Source organism: Asterias rubens, chromosome 3 (assembly GCF_902459465.1).
Source record: "Asterias rubens chromosome 3, eAstRub1.3, whole genome shotgun sequence".
In the NCBI taxonomy this organism is placed as follows: Eukaryota; Metazoa; Echinodermata; class Asteroidea; order Forcipulatida; family Asteriidae; genus Asterias; species Asterias rubens.
In genome coordinates this window covers 12,617,910-12,642,722 of record NC_047064.1, presented here as the reverse complement: position 1 = coordinate 12,642,722, position 24,813 = coordinate 12,617,910, and the positions used below count along the sequence as shown (strand labels likewise).

Genomic DNA, 24,813 nt, shown 5'->3' with positions numbered 1-24,813 from the left:
ATGTGTTCTTCACGTCACAATTCGCATAAAAATTTTTGCTACAGTTGACTAATTGTGCTCAACTCCTGCGAAACTTTCACTGCGAAAACAGTGACTTAAAAATTTGATTTGCATTCGCAGGAAAAACCGTGCTTTACTTGTGACAAAAGTAGGCAGGGGCGACTAGTGTGCTTTAGTGTTAAAGTCGCGACTACAAATTATTATTTGAGTCGCGACTACTGTTTTTCTCTACTCCGTTATAATCGTGTCCACACATCGACTACAAAATTTGTCCCGACTACCTGTTTGGTGAACCAGTTGTGTTGCTTACTACTATTCGCAACATATTTAATATTGCCCTTGCGGCATAGCGGCACAAATCTTGAGAATCTGTACTTTATCTCGACAAGTGTCGTAGTTAGGTTTGAAGTGCGACTAGTCGAGTAGTAAATTTCACTATAGTCACACCCATTCGCAACATAATTAAAAATTTGTCCCGACTACCTGTTTGGTGAACCAGTTGTGTTGCTTATATTCGCAACATAATTTATATTGCCCTTGCGGCATAGCGGCACAAATCTTGAGAATCCGTACTTGATCTCGACAAGTGTCGTAGTTAGGTTTGAAGTGCGACTAGTCGAGTAGTAAATTTCACTAGTCACACCCATTCGCAACATAATTAATATTGCCCTTGCGGCACATAGCGGCACAAATCTTGAGAATCCGTATTTTATCTCGACAAGTGTCGTAGTTAGGTTTGAGGTTCGACTAGTCGAGTCATGATGGGAACTTGCTTAATGAAAAAGATTCAGTGCTCTGCAGAAGCATTGAATTCTGCGCTTACGTCAAGCGAAATAGACTGCTTATAGCAGGGATTTCTTTTGTTTGTGTGCTTCCAAGTTCGCACATTATTTTCCAAGCTTGCACATCACAGTAAAGCGGAAAATGGTGATCGTAAGCGCAGACTTTGGTGGTCATGAGAACCATGTAATTTTGCCCTGTTAGTAGGTTTGGTAAGGCCTACACTTCAAACATGTAAAGTCAAAAAAGATTGTTAGTACATGAGGGGAAATCTTGTGAATCTGGTCCAAATTGACTCTGCTTCACCGCGTAAGCAAAGAATTGACACATCAGAAGCGCGGATATTATCGTTTACTTAAAGCATATTTCACAGCTTAGCAGGGATATTTTTGCTTGTGCGCGGGGAAACTTATAATATGTAATCTTTGCTTTGAACTAATTGTACAGATATTTCAGCGCCTGCACAGTAAGCGGAGAATGGTGGTTGTATAACAAATGGGCAGAGTTTGGTTGAAGCAGACAGAGCCATAAAACTGGGCCGTGTTCTATAGGGGAAATTATAGCTTGACATTTTGTGACAGTTTTGGTCTCTGCGACGTACACATACAAATACAGAGTCAGATACAGAAATTACGGTGCAGAAATCGTGCAATTGAAATGTCTCATAAGAGCGCCCCCTATCGGCAGGAGTAGGAAAATAAAGGAGTATATACAAATTAATTATGTGTTTTTAAAGACGTAAAATAATATCAAATGGAAGCTTTAGGATGTTTAGCTTAATTCCTATCATAAAACATATTAAAATTATTTATTAATTAACCACCAGTGACCCTCATATGCATATTAATTAGGAAATCTTTGCAGCATCATCTCAAGAACTTCACGGCCGACTTTTCAACTGTTTGTTTTTAAAGACTCCTTGGGGGTTGGAGATTAATTTGAAAATACTGTGACCTCAAGTTGACCTCTACTTCCGCGTCAACCGGAAGTGTCACCATATCTCAAGAACTATACAGCAGATTTTCAAAATATTTTCAGTTATAAACTCCTTAGGCATAAAATATTAACTTTAAAAAACCGTGACCTCAAGTTGACCCCTACTTCCTGGTCAACCGGAAGTGGGACCATATCTCAAGAACTATACAACAGATTATCAATTTTGGTTCAGTTATAGACTCCTTGGGCATTCAAGATTAGTTTGAAACAACTTTGACCCCAAGTTGACCTCTACTTCTGGGTCAACCGGAAGTGGGACTATATATCAAGATCTACACAACCGATTTTATAGACTCCTTGACATTGCAGAATATGTCATAAGGTTGTAATGTTTGTGAATTTTTGCAACTTCGACACACTTGCGACTTTTGAAAGGAAACAATGTACCTAATTTGATCTTTACTTGAAGCTTGAAATTAAGCAAAATTACCGGAACAGCTCTGTGATTGTTAGTAACAATCACTATCTCTAGTTATTATTATTATTCTTTGTTTCTCCCTAAATCCCATAGTGTTTGTACACGTTTTTGTGGCAGCCTAATCTCCTAAACCATAATACGAAAGAGTGAGTTTATTATACCAAATTGAAGCTTAGAACATAAGCTTAATTCTTATCATAAAAAAATGTAAAAATTGTTAATTAATAAGCCTTAATTAAGCTTGTGAATATTTAATTAGCAAACCTTGTTAACACCATATCTCAAAAAGTAGACCGCCGATCCTGAAACTTTTTTCAGCTATACACTAGTCAGGTCCTGTTTACGTGATTTCCGACATAAAATTCTGGACGACGTCACCATGACGTCATGTAATGCACGTTTTGTGTCTGTGCACAAACACAATGGCTCTTCAAATCTATACTTTAAACTGGTCAAAAACACAATAACTTCTAAATAATTTATTTGTTAGTTTCCTAAATATCATATTATGTGTAGAAAAATACACTGATTCTAATAAGATTTGTTTCAGTCCATAAAAGCAATCAATGTTCGTCTATTAATTAATTAATCAATTATAATCTTGGCATCATGGGTACAACGTAGTACTTCATAAATTGGTTGCAGTCACTTTCATTGGAATGGTTAGACATCTCTATGGCTCTTGCAACACACTGCAGACCTGTATGGGTTGAGGACTCTCGGTGAGAGTCTGAGAAGACGATGTTGTGATGTTTACATCTTTAATTTGTTGTTGAAAAATGGCAACTAGTAATTAGTTAACCACATGGCCCTCATTTGCATATTAAATTAGAAAATCTTTGCAGCACCATATCTCAAGAAGTATACAGCCGATTTTAAGACTGTTTGTTGCTAAAGACTCTTTGGGGATTGGAGATTAATTTTGAAAAATTGTGACCTCAAGTTGACCCCTACTTCCGGGTCGACCGGAAGTGGGACTATATCTCAAGAACTATACAACAGATTATAAAACTTTTTTCAGTTATAAACTCCTTAGGCATAAAATATAACTTTTGACAAACCGTGACCTCAAGTTGACCTCTACTTCCGGGTCAACCGGAAGTGGGACCATATCTCAAGAAATATACAACCGATTTTCAAACTTTTTTCTGTTAAAGACTCCTTGGACATTCAAGAATAGTTTGAAACACATTTGACACCATGTTGACCTTTACTTCCGGTTCGACCGGAAGTGGGCCCATATCTCAAGAAGTACAAAGCCAATGTTCAAACTTCAGTTATAGACTCTAAGGCAATAAATATTAACTTTGGAAAACTGTGACCCTATGTTGACCTCTGCTTCTGGGTCAACCGGAAGTGGGACTATATATCAAGATCTTCACAACCGATTGCTTTAACTTTTTCAGTTATAGACTCCTTGGCATTGCAGATTAGTCTTTGGTAGCTGTGGGCCCATTTTGACTTTTACTTGTGGGTCAACCGGGAAGTGTGACCTAATACCAAGAGCTACACAACTTTTTTGAAACTTTTTTTTTACAGTTATATATTCCTTGGGCAATGAAGCACATAATCCAAGCAAAACATCACGGAACAGCTTCGTGTTTGTTCACAAACACTTAATGTCTAGTTCAAATTATTTTTTTAAATAGCCTGGATTAGTCATAACTGCTGTAAAAAAAATGAATAAATTTCAAATTAAGTGGAACAAAATTTAAAATTTTCTTAACGAAACAGCTCTGCATTTGTGCACAAATGCAATTATGTCTAGTTTATTAGCTGTTTCGTAGCGAAGCGCAGCGAAACAGCTCTTGTTTTTGTTAAAGTTTTTTTTATTATTTTTAGCTGTTTCGTAGCGAAGCGCAGCGAAACAGCTCTTGTTTTTGTTAAAGTTTTTTTAGCTGTTTCGTAGCGAAGCGCAGCGAAACAGCTCTTGTTTTTGTTAAAGTTTTTTTTATTATTGTTTTTTTTTTTTTTTTTTTTTATTTTTTTTTTTATTTGTCTGATTCAGTACTCGCAATTTTTTGCATAGTTCCCAAGGAGCAATTGCAATGAAACTTTCAGGGATTGAAGGTTATGGTGCAATAATGGTCCTAAAGCAAGGATGTCATGATGACGTCATCAGCGGTCACGTGACGTCATCTTAAAGGTGTTTTATGTTAAATGTTTGAAAATCTATATCAAATCAGCCAAACGAGACCGTAGGTTTCTGTTTGCGGGATGTGGTAGGGATAAATTAGGTCTTCATTTTGTTTCGTGTGCGTGACCTCACATGACCTCTACTTCCGGTTGAAACCGGCAAAAAACGGAAGTGCCCTGTAACTCAAAAGTGGTAAAAGTTATGAAGTTGCTTTCCAAGGACGTAAGTGTCTAGCAAGGGTGGGCAGTTCAAAAAAAATATTGATGACGTCACAAATTGCAACAGCGCCCTCTAGCGGCAGGTTGAAAACTCGTCAAAATGGACTTTTTGAAGATGTCTGTGGTGAAGTTTTTTGTAATCACTTCAAGTTTTACACACACGTTAACTGTCAGGCAGCCATCATATGTGTGAAGTTTCAGATCAATGACGTCATCGGGGGTCACGTGACGCGGCCTTAAAGGTGCACTTTTTGAACTAATATAACTCCCTAAGTGATTATGCGATCATGTTGAAACTTGGTAAGTTGTTGGATATTGACAAGTTCTTTACAAATGTGAAATGACGTCATGATGACGTCATCAAATGATTTTTTATGATTTTTTCCATTTTTGCACCTTTAAATCATAAAATGCTATCTGAACATGGTATCATCCAAATTATTTTTTTTAATAGGCTGGATTGGTCATAACTACTTTTATGCAAAGAGAATTTCAAATTAAGTGGACAAAAATTGAAAATTTTCTTAACGAAACAGCTCTGCATTTGTGCACAAATGCAATCATGTCTAGTTTATTGTTGTTTTTTTTTTTATTTGTCTGATTCAGTACTCGCAACTTTTTGCATAGTTCCCAAAGAGCAATTGCAATGAAACTTTCAGGGATTGAAGGTTATGGTGCAATAATGATCCTAAAGCAAGGATGTCATGATGACATCCTCAGCGGTCACGTGACGTCATCTTAAAGGTGTTTTATGTTAAATGTTTGAAAATCTATATCAAATCAGCCAAACGAGACCGTAGGTTTCTGTTTGCGGGATGTGGTAGGGATAAATTAGGTCTTCATTTTGTTTTGTGTGCGTGACCTCACATGACCTCTACTTCCGGTTGAAACGGGCAAAAAACGGAAGTGCCCTGTAACTCAAAAGTGGTAAAAGTTATGAAGTTGCTTTCCAAGGACGTAAGTGTCTAGCAAGGGTGGGGAGTTCAAAAAAAATATTGATGACGTCACAAATTGCAATAGCGCCCTCTAGCGGCAGGTTGAAAACTTGTCAAAATGGACTTTATGAAGATGTCTGTGGTGAAGTTTTTTGTAATCACTTCAAATTTTACACACACGTTAACTGTCAGACAGCCATCATATGTGTGAAGTTTCAGATCAATGACGTCATCGGGGGTCACGTGACGCGGCCTTAAAGGTGCACTTTTTGAACTAATATTACTCCCTAATTGATTATGCGATCATGTTGAAACTTAGTAAGTTGTTGGATATTGACAAGTTCTTTTGAAATGTGAAATGACGTCATGATGACGTCATCACATGATTTTTTATGATTTTTTCCATTTTTGCACCTTTAAATCATAAAATGCTATCCGAACATGGTCTAATCCAAATTATTTTTTTTAATAGGCTGGATTGGTCATAACTACTTTTATGCAAAGAGAATTTCAAATTAAGTGGACAAAAATTGAAAATTTTCTTAACGAAACAGCTCTGCATTTGTGCACAAATGCAATCGTGTCTATTTTTTTTAATTTTTTTTATTTGTCTGATTCAGTACTCGCAATTTTTTGCATAGTTCCCAAAGAGCAATTGCAATGAAACTTTCAGGGATTGAAGGTTATGGTGCAATAATGATCCTAAAGCAAGGATGTCATGATGACGTCATCAGCGGTCACGTGACGTCATCTTAAAGGTGTTTTATGTTAAGTGTTGAAAATCTATATCAAATCAGCCAAACGAGACCGTAGGTTTCTGTTTGCGGGATGTGGTAGGGATAAATTAGGTCTTCATTTTGTTTCGTGTGCGTGACCTCACATGACCTCTACTTCCGGTTGAAACGGGCAAAAAACGGAAGTGCCCTGTTACTCAAAAGTGGTAAAAGTTATGAAGTTGCTTTCCAAGGACGTAAGTGTCTAGCAAGGGTGGGCAGTTCAAAAAAAATATTGATGACGTCACAAATTGCAACAGCGCCCTCTAGCGGCAAGTTGAAAACTCGTCAAAATGGACTTTTTGAAGATGTGTTTGGTGAAGTTTTTTGTAATCACTTCAAATTTTACACACACGTTAACTGTCAGGCAGCCATCATATGTGTGAAGTTTCAGATCAATGACGTCATTGGGGGTCACGTGACGCGGCCTTAAAGGTGCACTTTTTGAACTAATATATCTCCCTAAGTGATTATGCGATCATGTTGAAACTTGGTAAGTTGTTGGATATTGACAAGTTCTTTAAAAATGTGAAATGACGTCATGATGACGTCATCAAATGATTTTTTATGATTTTTTCCATTTTTGCACCTTTAAATCATAAAATGCTATCCGAATATGTTATAATCCAAATTATTTTTTTTAATAGGCTGGATTGGTCATAACTACTTTTATGCAAAGAGAATTTCAAATTAAGTGGACAAAAATTGAAAATTTTCTTAACGAAACAGCTCTGCATTTGTGCACAAATGCAATCATGTCTAGTTATTTTTTTTTTTATTTGTCTGATTCAGTACTCGCAATTTTTTGCATAGTTCCGAAAAAGCAATTGCAATGAAACTTTCAGGGATTGAAGGTTATGGTGCAATAATGATCCTAAAGCAAGGATGTCATGATGACGTCATCACTGGTCACGTGACGTCATCTTAAAGGTGTTTTATGTTAAATGTTTGAAAATCTATATCAAATCAGCCAAACGAGACCGTAGGTTTCTGTTTGCGGGATGTGGTAGGGATAAATTAGGTCTTCATTTTGTTTTGTGTGCGTGACCTCACATGACCTCTACTTCCGGTTGAAACGGGCAAAAAACGGAAGTGCCCTGTAACTCAAAAGTGGTAAAAGTTATGAAGTTGCTTTCCAAGGACGTAAGTGTCTAGCAAGGGTGGGCAGTTCAAAAAAATTATTGATGACGTCACAAATTGCAACAGCGCCCTCTAGCGGCAGGTTGAAAACTCGTCAAAACGGACTTTTTGAAGATGTGTGTGGTGAAGTTTTTTGTAATCACTTCAAATTTTACACACACGTTAACTGTCAGGCAGCCATCATATGTGTGAAGTTTCAGATCAATGACGTCATCGGGGGTCACATGAAGCGGCCTTAAAGGTGCACTTTTTGAACTAATATAACTCCCTAAGTGATTATGCGATCATGTTGAAACTTGGTAAGTTGTTGGATATTGACAAGTTCTTTACAAATGTGAAATGACGTCATGATGACGTCATCAAATGATTTTTTATGATTTTTTCCATTTTTACACCTTTAAATCATAAAATGCTATCTGAACTTATTGAACTAATATAACTCCCTAAGTGATTATGCGATCATGTTGAAACTTGGTAAGTTGTTGGATATTGACAAGTTCTTTTGAAATGTGAAACGACGTCATGATGCAACATCAAATGATTTTTTATGATTTTTTCCATTTTTGCACCTTTAAGTCATAAAATGCTATCCGAACATGGTATAATCCAAATTATTTTGTTAAACTACTTTAATGCAAACAGAATTTCAAGTTAAGTTAACGAAACAGCTCTGCATTTGTGCACAAATGCAATTATGTCTAGTTTTATTTTTTATTTGTCTGTGTCAGTACTCGCAATTTTTTGCATAGTCCCTAAAGAGCAATTGCAATGAAACTTTCAGGGATGGAAGGTAATGATGCAATGATGATCCTAAAGCAAGAGTGTCATGATGACGTCATCACCGGTCACGTGACGTCATCTTAAAGGTGTTTTATGTTAAATGTTAGCCTTGCTCAAGGCAGTCGAATTATTCACTCCGAAAAAAGACCGCCGCTGTATAAGAAAAAAACGTATTCACTGTGCGTAACATCGCACGACACGATTCCCCCGTACCGCATGCGGAGGCCGTCAGGCCGACAGCCTTGTAGGGTCTGTGTTGAAGCCACTGACCTCATTACTATAATAAGCGAAGAGTTCCCACGGTCAGCTCATTACCATAATGCATGCGAAAGACGAGACATGTCTACATCACACAACACCACCACGGACGGTCAGCGAGCATGATAGGCGTGCGTGATTTGCATCAAAATGAATAATTTATTTGCCTCACGTCCTGTGTTGTCTGATAGGTCTGACGAAAGATATAAATATTTATGGGCTGCATACTAGCATGTCCGAGAGCCCCCCCAATTTTTCAATACAACACATTAAACCCGGAAGTTACAGACCCTACAAGGCTGTCGGCCTGACGGCCTCCGCATGCGGTTAGTGGTACGAGTGGGGATGACTTGTGTGCACAGTAGTCGTACGATGACAGTGTGTATATGGGTGGGCCATGGGGTGTGATCGCAAGCACCACGCACAGGGTATACGGGTGGGTTTACAGTGGCGTCTTTTCGGAGCGAATAATGCGACTGCCTTGACCAAGGCTAGTTAAATGTTTGAAAATCTATATCAAATCAGCCAAAAGAGACTGTGGTTTCTGTTTGCGGAATTTGGTAGGGATAAATTAGGTCTTCATTTTATTTCCTGTGCGTGACCTCACATGACCACTACTTCTGGTCGAAACCGGAAGTGCCCTCTAATTCAAAAGTGGCAAAAGTTATGAAGTTGCTTTCCAAGGACGTAAGTGTCTAGCAATGGTGGGCAGTTAACAAAAAAATATTGATGACGTCACAAATTGCAACAGCGCCCTCTAGCAGCAAGTTGAAAACTCTTAAAAATTTACTCTAGTAAGATGTGTGTGGTGAAGTCTTGTGTAATCACTTCAAATTTTACACACACGTTTACTGTCAGGCAGGCATCATATCTGTGAAGTTTCAGACCAATGGCGTCGTGGGGAGTCACATGACGCGGCCTTAAAAGTGCACTATTTGAACTAATATAACTCCCGAAGTAAAAATGCGATCATGTTGAAACTTAGTAGGTTATTAGATATTGGTAAGTTCTTGTGAATTTCATGACGTCATCACGTGATTTTTTATGATTTAAAAAAAAATTGCACCTTTAATTCACCAATTGCTAACTGAACATGGTTTAATCTGATTTTTTTTTTTTTTTATGCCAGGATTGAGCAAATTGCTTTGAAAACACAACAAATTTCAAATTCAGGTGAGAAATTTGAAAAATGTATTGATGAAACAGCTATGCATTTGTGCACAAATGCAATTATGATGTTCTTCACACACTCCATGCCAATGCTGAACTACCCAAATCTATATCGTCCATTCTTCTCACTGACTTTTCTAAGGCTTTTGATCACATCGACCACACAATTGCAGTTACCAAGCTCCTCAAGTTGGGAGTTCCACCACATTTAGCCGCATGGATCGGTGATTTCATCTCTAATCGTGAACAGTGCGTGAGATACCTCGATTGCTTTTCTGTCGAATGCAGGTGTCCCACAAGGCACTTAGCTCGGTGCCATAATCTTCCTGGCAATTATCAACGATACCGGTTTCAAAGAGAACAATACAAGTTTCAAATATGTTGATGACATGACTGTCATTGAAACCCGTGATGCCAGTGTTGGATCCAACCTCCCATCTGCAACAACTGATCTGGATGTTTGGTCGTCGGACAACAAAATGCAAATTAACGTGAAAAAGTGTTTTACCATGGACGCGGAACCCACCAGATCCCCCTCTCATTGACTCTAAATGACAATTTTCAAAAAAAAAATTAAAACAAAATAAAAACATTGTGGATTATTTTGTATAACTGCTGATCGATGCAACAAAAACATTGTAGCAGCCTTAAAACGTCGGGTTGCCCTGTGACTGCAGTATCAATGCACAAGACGTGATATACATTGTAAATATTTGTCTCTCTCCTTAATCAATTATTTCTTAAATAATGTGTAATAGTGTGATTTTTTCTTATGTTAATCTCTCTATATTTTCCTGTAATTCGACCTCCGGTCGCCATGGGAATTTGTTTTTAAAGTAATAAACCAATAATGAATGAATGTCTAGTTGTTAATGTTATTATGCAAATTATAAGAGTCTTCTGTTTTTCTTAATAAATACTTGTGATATATTTTTCAGTACATGGACAGGTCCAGCGTGGAGTCCAGCTCAATGTCTTTCAAGTGTTCTGATCTCCATTCAGTCTCTCATGAATGAGAAACCATACCACAATGAACCAGGTTTTGAACAGGTTTGTGTATAGTGCTATTATTAACCAGTGATGTGTTAAATATGCAAATTTTTCTATGATGTGTGGTGGGGGTTTGACTTTTGTGTTTTTGTGTCACATTGGATAACAGGAACAATGGTCACTTACTTTCCTTTAGTGAGTATGCTTAGAGCACCATGCACTGTTTACTTTCTATTAGTGAGCATGCACAGAGAGCAAACACTCACCATGCACTGTTTACTTTCCATTTGAGCATGCACAGAGCATACACTCACCTACACTGTTTACTTTCCATTAGCGAGTATGCTTAGAGCATACACTCATCGTGCACTGTTTACTTTCTATTAGTGAGCATGCACAGAGAGCATACATTTACCATGCACTGTTTACTTTCCATTAGTGAGTATGCACAGAGCATACACTCATCGTGCATTGTTTACTGACCTTTAGTGAGTATGCACAGAGCATACACTCACTAATGCACTGTTTACTTTCCATTTGTGAGCATGCACAGAGCATACACTCACTGTGCACTGTTTACTTTCCATTAGTGAGTATGCTTAGAGCATACACTCACCTTGCATTGTTTCCATTTGAGCATGCACAGAGCATACACTCACCTACACTGTTTACTTTCCATTAGCGAGTATGCTTAGAGCATACACTCATCGTGCACTGTTTACTTTCCATTAGTGAGCATGCACAGAGAGCATACACTCACTGTACAATGTTTACTTTCCATTAGTGAGCATGCACAGAGCAAACACTCACCGTACACTGTTTACTTTCCATTAGTGAGCTTGCACAGAGCATACACTCACTGTACAATGTTTACTTTCCATTAGTGAGCATGCACAGAGCATACTGTTTACTTTCTATTAGTGAGCATGCACAGAGCATACACTCACCATGCACTGTTTACCTTCCATTAGTGAGCATGCACAGAGCATACACTCACCATGCATTGTTTACCTTCCATTAGTGAGCATGCACAGAGAGCATACACTCACCATGCATTGTTTACCTTCCACTAGTGAGCATGCACAGAGCATACACTCACCATGCATTGTTTACCTTCCATTAGTGAGCATGCACAGAGAGCATACACTCACCATGCATTGTTTACCTTCCATTAGTGAGCATGCACAGAGCATACACTCACCATGCATTGTTTACCTTCCATTAGTGAGCATGCACAGAGAGCATACACTCACCATGCATTGTTTACCTTCCATTAGTGAGCATGCACAGAGAGCATACACTCACCATGCAATGTTAACTTTCCATTAGTGAGCATGCACAGAGCATACACTCACCATGCACTGTTTACCTTCCATTAGTGAGCATGCACAGAGAGCATACACACACCGTACACTGTTTACTTTCAATTAGTGAGCATGCACAGAGCATACACTCACCATGCACTGTTTACCTTCCATTAGTGAGCATGCACAGAGAGCATACACACACCGTACACTGTTTACTTTCCATTAGTGAGCATGCACAGAGCATACACTTACTGTACACTGTTTACTTTCCATTAGTGAGATTGCACAGAGCATACACTCACTGTACAAAGTTTACTTTCCATTAGTGAGCATGCACAGAGAGCGTCACTCACCATGCACTGTTTACCTTCCATTAGTGAGCATGCACAGAGCATACACTCACCATGCATTGTTTACCTTCCATTAGTGAGCATGCACAGAGAGCATACACTCACTGTACAATGTTTACTTTCCATTAGTGAGCTTGCACAGAGCAAACACTCACCGTGCACTGTTTACTTTCCATTAGTGAGCATGCACAGAGAGCATACACTCATCGTGCACTGTTTACCTTCCATTAGTGAGCATGCACGGAGAGCATACACTCACCGTGCACTGTTTACTTTCCATTAGTGAGCTTGCACAGAGCATACACTCATCGTGCATTGCTTACTTTCCATTAGTGAGCATGCACAGAGAGCATACACTCATCGTGCACTGTTTACCTTCCATTAGTGAGCATGCACGGAGAGCATACACTCACCGTGCACTGTTTACTTTCCATTAGTGAGCTTGCACAGAGCATACACTCACCGTGCACTGTTTACTTTCCATTAGTGAGCATGCACAGAGAGCATACACTTATCGTGCACTGTTTATCTTCCATTAAAGAGCATGCACGGAGAGCATACACTCACCGTGCACTGTTTACTTTCCATTAGTGAGCTTGCACAGAGCATACACTCATCGTGCATTGCTTACTTTCCATTAGTGAGCATGCACAGAGCAAACACTCACCGTACACTTTTTACTTTCCATTAGTGAGCATGCACAGAGCATACACTCACCATGCACTTTTTACTTTCCATTAGTGAGCATGCACAGAGCATACACTCACCATGCACTGTTTACTTTCCATTAGTGAGCATGCACGGAGAGCATACACTCACCGTGCACTGTTTACTTTCCATTAGTGAGCTTGCACAGAGCATACACTCACCGTGCACTGTTTACTTTCCATTAGTGAGCATGCACAGAGAGCATACACTTATCGTGCACTGTTTATCTTCCATTAAAGAGCATGCACGGAGAGCATACACTCACCGTGCACTGTTTACTTTCCATTAGTGAGCTTGCACAGAGCATACACTCATCGTGCATTGCTTACTTTCCATTAGTGAGCATGCACAGAGCAAACACTCACCGTACACTTTTTACTTTCCATTAGTGAGCATGCACAGAGCAAACACTCACCGTACACTTTTTACTTTCCATTAGTGAGCATGCACAGAGCATACACTCACCATGCACCGTTTACTTTCCATTGGTGAGGAGTGCAGATAATGCAATGCAATGGAGAGCATTGTGGGCAGTAGAAGATGTCTTGTAGAGAGCTGTGTATTGAATCAATGCAGTACTGTGAAGAGTTGTGTAATGAATGGAGCATGGTGTATTTGTATAATGAATATGTTACAATTGACTTTCTGCTGAAGTTCAGTTAATACCCTTTCAGTTTTCTTTTAACATTCTGTAAAATTGTATGTTTAGGAACGGCAGCCTGGTGACTGTGAGCGTTATAATGACTGTATTCGCCATGAAACCATAAGGGTTGCTGTTTGTGATGTGTTAGATAACGTCAACCCAATCATGCCTTCACCTCTGAGGTAAGTCAATTGCATTAAGGTTTTTTGGTATTCTTACCTCCTTCCCTTTTACGATCCAAGAAAAAATCGCAAGCCTTCATTGACCAGGCGGAAAATCTTCTTAAATTGAACTGAAATGTGGTTTTATAACTGGTGCTTTAAAACATTGTTCTTTAATAATATGTAAACGAGTGAAGATTGTGAAAATGCATAAATGTACAATGTTAAGTTAAGTTCATCAACACACCAGAACCACACAATGCGTTTGTGTTTTTCTCTATTGGAAAAAACAGGACATTGAACAATAGACTCACCACAAGACAACACAAATACTGGATAAAATTACATGATGAAATTGTACATGATTATAAAATAACTTGTGGTTTTTACTGTTATTACTACATATTGTACATGTAGATTATGCACTTTACTACATGTGTTTTATTATTTTGTGCAAAAAATGTTACCTCAGTTTGACCATTTTCAAAGCCGGAAGTTCAAGTGAAACAATATTGTTAGTGGTCTGTAACGGATGTGAGTGGGACTTTTTCTTTATATGAAATCATCAGTAGTTGGATGCACCTGTTCAGAACAGTAGGAAAGTATTTATTTTGGACTGAGCTTAGTCAACACAGCATACTGCATCTTTGTGTCGTGTTTATCAAAGACTAAACCCCAAATTGGAAATTAAGATAGAACACAAAAATGCACCACATGATTTTAAATCTAACAAAATACGTAAATCATAATATTAAGACCATTAATTTGCTATGTGCAGTTGACCCATTATTTGGCACAGGAGTGGGTCATAAGCAATGGAAAATGTTTATTATTAACGCAATTTTGTCATATGACAATGGCAACATTAAAGGAGTGTTACAGAATGTGTAAGAAACAGAAATCATGAAATCACAGATTTACATAAAACTTACACAGTCTAATGATGAAGATACATGTATTAGAAAACATGCCTTGAAATATTTCTGTCTCAAATTTCATATTTGATGAGAAATTAATAATCGCGTTTGGAGATTATCGCTCAGTGAGTGTTGTATTCATTTTTGTTTTGGCATCGATGCAATGCAAAATTTGTAATCGGTTCTTCACTATTCTCTCGTGAACCAGGTGGCTGATCGATCTAAAACTTCTACAGGTTTGTCAAGTCATGTATATGATGGATTACATAAAGTGCTTAGACTGCAAGCAACTGTCTTGCTAGCAAAACCAATTCTTTAAAACATGCAATGTATTTCTAAATACAGAGAGGTGATTAAGAAATCATTTCCAGAGTTTTATGAATACTACTTGAGTGCAGTGACTGAAAGATTACACCTGACTGGACAAACTATGCAGGTAAAATGAGTTTATTTCACATGGCATACCCTTACAGAAAAAAGACCTACCGTATTTTCCTGCGGAGCATACCCTTACAAAAAAAATACCTACCGTATTTTCCTGCGGATAAGACACTTGGCGGACAAGACGCAGGACCCTCAAATTCAAACGCCAACAGACAAAGGCGCACTGCCGCATAAGGCGGAAGTTTAGCCGCACACAGAAGTACACCAGGTGCCACCCAGGGTCGGTACATTGACACAAAGACGTAATTTTGTGCCTTTTGGAACATACGTAAACTGATACTGACCTTCATCCAATCAACCAACGCTGTCTATTGTTAATAAAATAAAGTCTGGCCCAATCAGCGGGCAGAATACATGGTCCACACACTATCTGAAGTTAATTTTCCTTGCAACACGAACCCAGGCCCTCCCTGGACGTAGCGTGTGTGTAGTAATGTATCCCCCGGCTGGGAGGTAGCTGCATGCACATTAATATGCACATGTACTTGTGCGAGTTCGTTAAGCTAGCAATCTGTTAATTGCGCTGCTCAATCTTGAGATTGTACAACAGATGTTGGGGGCACTGTATTGAGCGATGTTTGCCGACGGGTTGCGCTACGCCCTCGCATTTGCGCCGCCTGGAAATGCGCTAAAATTCCCACGTGACTGTGCAGATCCCAAGCATGCCCAGACACGTCGAGTCTTGTCTCAATGCGTTTATGCTGGTTCGCGTAATTTTTACCAATAGAGGGCGTTTAATCTTGGGCTATTACATTGTTCCAAAACGCCCTCTAGCGTTCAATGCTTCTTGTATTTATTGTCGCACGCAAAGTAACAACGACTACAAGCATGATATCAGCTTTTGTGTTGCGTGAAATTAGAGATTTTTTAGTTGAACTTGGACATCGTTGAATCAACAGGAAATTTACATGCGAGGGCAAACATATTTTTAATAATCGTTCCTACCCGAAGTTTTGAAGCAATAAAATATATCAACAAAATAAAATGTGTTTTCGTCCCTACCGACCCACTAATTTTTTGGCCAGTCAGTGTAATAGGAAACACACATATTATTTTGTTTGGCCTTACCAAAAATCCTATCCTATTGTAATAAGATAATGCTATATGTTCCCATAATACACTTTAAAGCAAACGTCTATAAAAGAGGCAAATAAATTAAAGAGGTGAATGCCGTTTGTACAAAGGCATTGACTGTCAATCTGCTTGCAAAATTTACGGAACAAATACATGCCCAGAAATATAAATTATTATTTCAACAAGACCCCTTTTACTGTAATTACAAATCCTATCCTTCTATGATTATAATAAGATAGTGCTACGTTCCAATAATATTTTTAAGGCAAACGTCCAAAAAGAGGCAATAAATAAATTTTAAACGATTTGAACATTTATTATAACAATAATAAACTGCGCCAATAAAGTATCTAAACACTTACAAATGGTCTGATTTACCGGAACCTCAAATAGTATACAAAAAATAATTCTTCATTTCTATTCACCGTTAATTTCTGCACATTTTGACATCTCTTGCGTTGTGCTACGATATTGTTTGGTGGATTTATGGGCACTTGAGTGGCTTAAGGTCGAATTTCAAAAGTTGCAAAAGCCCCTATTCACCCAATTCCAGAAGGGAACTTACATAAGCACAAAATAAAAAAACAAAAGACACAATTCGTTACGTTTACTTGACCATGTAATTTATTGCCGTATCTTTAACTCTAAAACTGCTGATATCCTGTCCTCAATATTTGCCCACATTTCCCTGAGCTTGGTAGCGATTCCACCATGTACTGACCGTCGCTGGTGACGTTGTAACCTGATGAGCTGCAGCTCGCATCGACATAACGGCTTCTATCAAACCAACGAGCCGTCCTCTTTCATGTTTGGTCTGTTGAGCCATCTTTCATGTTATCTTGAAACACCTTTCCCTGTCTTACCTTATCGGGGAATCTGGCTATAAACCCATATTGATGTATGCCTCCCATCTTTGACCCATTTGCTTTGTTACTGACAACTATTGCTAGTGTTCATCACAACCGATTTATCCAACACGCCACAAAAAAATCATCTATAAAAAGTGGGCAAAAGAAACGCTGATCTTACTCGTCACAATACAACGATTTAGCTCGAATAGGGGCTTTTGCAACTTTCGAAATTCGACCTTAAGCCACCCAAGTGCGCATTAATCTGCCAAACAACAACGTAGCGCAACACAAGAGGTGTCAAAATGTGCAAAAATTTACGGTGAATCAAAATGAACTAGACATGTATTGTTTGTGAACAAACACAAAGCTGTTCCGTGTTTTTTTGCTTTGATTAGGTGCTAAAATGATCAAGGAGTTTTTAACCGAAAAAAAGTTTGAAAAATGTTGTATAGTGTCTTGAAATGAGGTCCCACTTCCAGTTGACCCGAATGTAGAGGTCACAATTTTTCAAAATTAATCTCCAACCCCTAACGAGTCTATAAGTACAAACAGTTTAAAAATCGGCCGTGTAGTTCATGAGATATGATGCTGCAAAGATTTTCTAATTAAATATGCAAATGAGGGTCATGTGGTTAATTTAATAAAGAATTATAATATTTTTTTTCAATTTACCCCTAGCACGCGCGTCCACGCGGCGACTGATGCCAAGCTACCCATTATTTCTAGCAGGGTTGCCGTGCGAAGCACTGCATCCCGCTAGTCTTTATTATATATTGTACGTTGTCAATAGAGGGCGGTATATAAGAAGAGTGGTCTACTCTATATATACAACATCTCCTTTTTACTAGTCAAACGTTCAGTTGAAATGTTTTTCACAAAAAGTTCAATTAAAAAGTAGCCTTGCTCAAGGCAGTCGCATTATTCGCTTCAAAAAGACGCCGCTGTAAACCCACCCGTATACCCTGTGCGTGGTGCGTGCGATTACACCGCATGACCCACCCGTATACACACTGTCACATCGTACGACTACTGTGCACACAAGTCATCCGCACTCGTACCACTAACCGCATGCAGAGGCCGTCAGGCCGACAGCCTTGTCGGGTCTGTAACTTCCGGGTTTAATGTGTTTCATGAAAAAATTTCCACTAGTGGAAAAAAATGGCGGGGCTCTCGGATATGCTAGTATGCAGCCCATGAATATGTATACTCAACAACTTATGCAATAACAATTCCGTAGACCCCTGGCCTATCATATAAGAATACAAAGATAAACACGTATAAGACCCCTGGCCTATCACATAAAATGCAATGATAAACACAATGATTGCAAGAATGAACAATCTAATATATATACACTTTGTACAGAAAACTTAACTTACGATCTCTCCCGCTCCATCCACGAACTATTTAGGGAGCATGTATATATTTAACCCCCCGAGAGCTAGGCCGAAACTGGCCGAATCGTCCGGTGCTGTAATGAGCATCATTATCAACAGGTGAATGCACACCGCTTGGTTTGGTACCTGCATATTCATGATCTCCTTGCCCCTGCTTCCTAGCTTTTGGTACACAAAGGAATAGATGGGCGACTGTTAATCCCTTATGACTTGGACAAAGCCCCTCTGTGTAAGTTTATTGCTGGTTTCTATGTTATGACTGAATTTGCAAAAAATAAATAAGGAATGATTTCTTCAACTAAATTCTGCTATTAAAAATATAAAAACACTTGGTAGGCCTACTCTTTCGTAGAAACAAACCATAAAGGTTGGACTTAGGCCGTTCCAACTTGATAAGTTTGTTTACGGATCGCGGCGACCGATTTTCTGAAAAAATTGAACAAACGTACATTTTAGGAAATCCACAATGTTTATTTGTTTTCGCCCGGTGCGTATATATTGGTCCGATTATTTATAAAATACATCATATTTCAGTTCATTTTTTATGTTTGAGAAACGTGTTGCAATGCATCGACCGGCCGGTACATGCTACCCGGCTCTGCGACGCAAAGAAAAATCCGTCGGGGCAAACCTTACCTCACAAAAAACAACAATGTATTAATATCCATTATCGTTCAGCACACGTGGATAATTTATAGGCACTGAAATATTGTTATCACACCATATTTTGTGTACTGACGCAAATTTATTTTGAAAATGTCTTTAAATAAACAAACACTTGGCGGGTGAGTGGTATTCATTATTCTCGGTAGAAAAAAAAAGGAAGGAAACATTCGTGTAAAAAGAGGGCGCTCTTTAGTAGGTTCCCTTAATGTATTACGCACGCAATTGTATCAACACGTCTAGCACACGACCTGTGGTAGTGTTGTTGTGAGCAAACCAATACGGCAGACCCTGTGCAACTGTACATGCATGGAGGAATAAATCAGTTGTTTTAAAATCAGCAAATTAGTGTAAGTCTCGGTGCACATGACTTGTGGTAGCGAAATAAAAGTTTAATCAATCTGGCTGTTTCAAACAGCCTATTCAGTCTGAAGTTGAGGGCAGTAATCCTATAATCCCTTAATTGCCAACCACTTGACAAAGGACTTGTCATGCCTTTTGTTGCCGCCTGGACCCATCCAGACCCAACAACCATTGTGTTGAGGTTGTGAAGGTTTAATGAGCAAAGGTGAGCAACTTTAACCCCAGATATGCGGATTATTCATGACACCAGTCATTTCTTTTGTAATAGCTTTCAGAGCGGAAAACCTTCAGGTTCGGCCACTTTCGGTCTAGCTCTCGGGCGGTTAAATAGATACGTGCTCCCTTACACAGCACCTCCTGTTTGGAGGTCTTCCGCTACACACACCTGACTCGTTACTGCCCTCTACACGCTAGCCCCCGGTGCCATGCCTCTACACATGCGGTCCCAGATCGCTAACTGCGCACGCGCACCCCGCTAACCTGATCACTGCGCACGCGCACCATGCCAGCCTGAGTCACTGCAAGCGCTTAGGCTCCGCCCACTTGCATCGATCGCCCAGCCACACAGCAACACATGCAAACACATGTCCGTTACATGCATTTCCGCTACAATATTAAAGGGACAAGGTGAAGGGATTGGGACAAAAGGCATACCAACTGAGTGAACAAAAGTCAAGAGCTATTTTTGAGTGCTTGGACAAGGGATGGGATGCAATTTGGCTGACAAGCCAGAATGATACGAAAGGCCCTTTTTGGTAACCTTTTAAAGCCATTATATACTTTCGGTACCAAAAAAAAGTTCACAGATTTACAAATAATTTACAGGGTTTACAGAAGGTAATGGTGAAAGACTTCTCTTGAAATATTGTTCCATAAAATGCTTTACTTTTTGAGAAAACATTAAAACAATATCAATTCTCGATAGCGAGAATTACGGATTTATTATAAACACATGTCATGACATGGCGAAAAGTGCGAAAACAGGAGTGGGTTTTCCCGTTATCTTCTCCCGACTCCGATGACCGATTGAGCCTAAAGACGATCTGATAAAAATCCACATGGCCAAGCCCCAAGCTTAATAGATTTATTAATAACTATATTGTGGTAAACTCTATCACATGCCTTACTAAAATCGGTGGCTATTAAGACAGCAGAATTATGTGGTTTATTAAAAACACAATGTATACAGTTAATTACAGAGAGTGTATTAAACAATTTGATTTATGGTGTGATGAAAACTACTTGCATCTCAATGCTACTAAAACAAAAGAACTTATATTTTGCTTAAAGAGGAAAAATGGTCAACAACCTGTTATTCCTGTAAATGTTGGAAATTTTGATATTGAAATTATTCAATCTTATAAATACAGTACCTGGGCACCATCATTGATAACTAACTTGGACTGAACAGTGTAGGGCACTTGTTTTAAAAGGCAATCAAGGCATGTACAAAACAATTATGGAGCTGTTTTAAATTTCTGGTGTCATTCTCTACGGCTGTTTTGTGCGTTTCAAAAGTCTAAAGAAAGCAGACATGAACAAGCTACAAAGGATAGCCAACCAAGCTGGTAAAATTTTTGGTGAGAAAATAGACCTTTCTGAAAAATAAGGACCATCCCCTGCACCATTATTGCTGTTTCATGAGGTCGGGGAAATGACTTCAAAGCATCCAATGTAAAACCACACGCTTTCTTAATTCATTTGTGCCTTTGTCAGTTGGAATTTGTAATGATTCTTAATGGGTTTTTACTGATTATTTTTGGCGAGCTGCAGAGCAGTGCGAGCCTATGTAATACCAATTTCCGTCCGGCGTCTGTCTGTCTGTCTGTCCGGCCGGCATTTCGCGCTAAATTGGAAATGTTAAAGTTTTTGGCTTAAGTTTAAAGGGTGGCTGCAGTGTTTTTTTATTCATTTAAATGATTAAACATGACTTTTTAAACCTGAAATATTTTTTTCTATTTGTTATTAAATGCGCAAGTATTTTAAAAATGGTTTTCAAGAGATTAGGGGAACCCACCCCGCCCCTAAAAGGGAGCCTTTATTTGCATAAACGTGACGTCATGTTGGTAACCCGAGCCGTCGGGCCCCCTGGCTGTGTGCATATAGAGACGTGTGCACTGTGTGGCCTGGTACCTAGGCGCGTGTAGTTAGGGGCCAGACTCTTTTTGCCGACGATATGTTTGAATTCCCGACGTGATGTTGATGGTAGGGGGCGGTAACAATCCACAAAAGGGGGAGGGGCATGACTTATTCGCTAATTACGCAAGTCAGATATGTCGGGAATAAACAAAACACATTTTATTGATGTTCAATACATATATCAGAAATAAATGACAGCAAAATTAAATGTTTTATTTTAATTCACTGCAGCATCCCTTTAAGTCTTTGAGTTCAGTTGTTTTTGGTATATACAAGCCAAAGTGAGATTGTTATATACAGTTGCCAGTCATTTCAGTAATTTTCACCTATGTTGTCTAATAATGTATAAGTTTCTGGAATAAAAAAAATGTTAAAGTTTTTTGGAATAACAATTTTTTTTTTTCAGGCTCAAACATTGACATCTGGATTTAATGAAACGAACTCAATCTAAAATCTCAAAGTTTTGAAATAATTTGTTAAAACAAAAATCAAACTTGTTGTCACTGGTTCCAGTTGAATGAGCTGAAACAATGACAAACATAAATGATCATAACTCCTGATTGCAATTATGTACAGACTTGAAACTTAAGTCAAATATTGCTTCTTGTGTAGGTTCATATGAAAAGATAAACTCAAAGAATTAATCACAGGTTTCAGTTGAATGAGCTAAATTAATAAAAAACATTTTAATGTTTGGTCATAACTCCTTATTGCAATGATGTACTGACTTGAAACGAGTCAAATATTGCTTCTTACATGTAGATTCAAATGAAAAGAGATAACGCAAAGAATTAATCACAGGTTTCAGTTGAAAGAACTAAAACAATGAAAAACATAAACGGTCATAACTCCTGATTGCAATGAAAATACATTTTTTTGTATTGACTACGACCATACTTCGTTGATTACTATGGTTCTCGTCCAACATCTGGCCCGGTCAGTACTTGGATGGGAGACCGCTTGGTCAGTTAATATTTCAAATGTTTTTGTTTTTCTTAATAAGCTTCGTTTATAATCTGTTTTCAAGGCATTTTCAACCACAAAAAGCTATTTTGACAAGCTATTCATCATATGAAGGAGCTTTATGTACGTGGTCTGTTTTCAAGGTGTTTCCCTTCCGGTTAGTTAGTCTCTTCTCCAGTCGTCATTACTCATCAGTTCCTATTTCCTCAACCACAAAAGCTATTTTGACAATCTGTACATCATATGAAAAGCCTTGACGTACTTCACAAAAATGGGTACATAGGTTGGTTGCCTTTTCTTGACATTTTGACCTGTCTTAACAAGTGAATGTAAAATGCTTTGATTAGGCTTAAATTCATGGAGTTGTCGCTTTGTTTATTTGTGACCCGCTACGTGAAAATGAGTCAGATATTGACAATTTCAAGAATTGAGTTGTATGCATGGCTGGAAAGAACACACCAACAGCAGTCGTTTGGTATAATATGTCTAAGCTTTTTGGTGTGTCGCGTTGCTGAGTTACCCCCATTTGAAATTAGCCAATACATCATTTTTTCAGAAAAACGAATTACAAGTAAAATGATGTTTTAAACTATCATTTCGCGCAAAAGGATACAAATTAGACATAAGTATGATCACAAAATTGTTGTATTCATAGCTTTAATGCCTAAAGGTAAGTGTTCTCAAGGTTAACCATGCAAATAAAGATCTTAACAAGTAAAAAGAAAAAATGTATATTTTGTTTATATTTTTTTTTTCCACACTAAACTGTCCATAACTTAATAATGCATTGGGCGACATCTGACTCATTTTCACGTAGCGGGTCACATTTATTGTCCACCATGCTTGAAGTCTTACTGGGGGAACTCGAAATGTCGTCATGGTGACGTAATCTTGTTGTTTTGACATTTTTGCAATTTTGATCTTGAGAACAAAGCAAGGTGCAATATTTGTTTTTTTACCTCAGGCTTTTACTCCCGGAAGCTGAACACCTCGAATTTGTTCAAAAACTCTCATTGCTAGTTATTAATATTAAAATTCAAACATCGGCTTGATGATTTACTTGTCATGGTTTATTTATTTTCGCTATATTATAAATGTTAAGAAAATAAAAAGACAGAAAACTAAATAAAAATCAGATTTGAAAGCCATCAATTATTTACACATTCTATTTATTTATTTTTAATTAATTTTTTTGTCAAAATATCATGGTAATTTTGTAAAATGACATAAAAAACTAGACATTGAGAGTTTGTGAACAAGCTCTAGGTGTTCGGTTTCCGGGAGTAAAAACCAAACATTGCATCTCGCTTTGTTTAAAAAAAAAAATTGTAATAAATTCAAAATTACCAAAAATTGTCAAAACAACAAGATGACGTCATCATTGTAAAGTATGTACATGTATTGTAAAGTATGTACATGTAAAGCCCTTTAATATGATGTATAGATTGTCAAAATAGCTTGTGTGGTTGAGGAAATAGTATGAACTTATGAAATATTGACGACTTCAGAAGAGACTAACTAGCCTACTAACTAGCCTTAAGGACACTGTATGTTGAAAACGCCTTGAACGAAGACTAATAAATACGCGAAGCATTGCGCTCTATAGTCTAGTGGGATTTATAGAAAAAGTGACTGTTTGGGGCATTTTGGGGTTAAAGTGGGGAACTAGACTTTTTCACACATTTCTGGTGTGGTGATTCCGAAAAAAATGGTTCCCAAGCGAAATTTTAGTTTTTGACCATCTAATTTGCATAATCATATTTGGAGAAAATTACTCCTTTCTCAAAAACTACATTACTTCAGAGGGAGCCGTTTCTCACAATGTTTTATATTATAACACCTGTTACGTCCGTTGCGTGTACGAGGATGATAAAGTAATAGTCTGTAACCATTTCGGATTGCACGACACTACATGCAGCACAGTAAAAGTTTTTGCAATCTGTATTCGCGTCGTCCGTGGATTGTAGCATTCAGGTCTGTAACTTAATAATAATAGTACAGTATTTGGAAATGTTTGGGGTGTTATAAAACAAATATTGACTGCTTTTACTCGTGCAATGGTTAAAACTATGACTCCCTCGGTGATCCCCATAGCGTTCTATGAACGCTTCGGGGATCACCTCGGAAGTCATAGTTTTAACCATAGCACTCGAAGGAGTCAATATTTGTATACTATCAACCTCTCCCCATTACTTGTTACCAAGAAAGGTTTTATGCTAATAAATATTTTGAGTAATT

At 38.2% G+C, this 24,813-nt stretch overlaps 1 protein-coding gene across 1 annotated transcript in view; it reads left to right on the top strand.

Annotated features, from left to right (window-relative positions):
• The first annotated feature begins 10,539 nt into the window (after window positions 1-10,539).
• The window catches only part of LOC117288499 (ubiquitin-conjugating enzyme E2 Z-like), a 28,418-nt gene continuing 14,144 nt past the window's right edge, over window positions 10,540-24,813 (top strand). Inside the window, exons 1-3 of the mRNA XM_033769380.1 lie at window positions 10,540-10,655; window positions 13,670-13,785; window positions 15,027-15,117. Of these exons, the coding sequence (XP_033625271.1) occupies window positions 10,614-10,655; window positions 13,670-13,785; window positions 15,027-15,117 (249 nt within the window). The 5' untranslated portion in view covers window positions 10,540-10,613. The remainder of the gene's footprint in view (window positions 10,656-13,669; window positions 13,786-15,026; window positions 15,118-24,813) is intronic.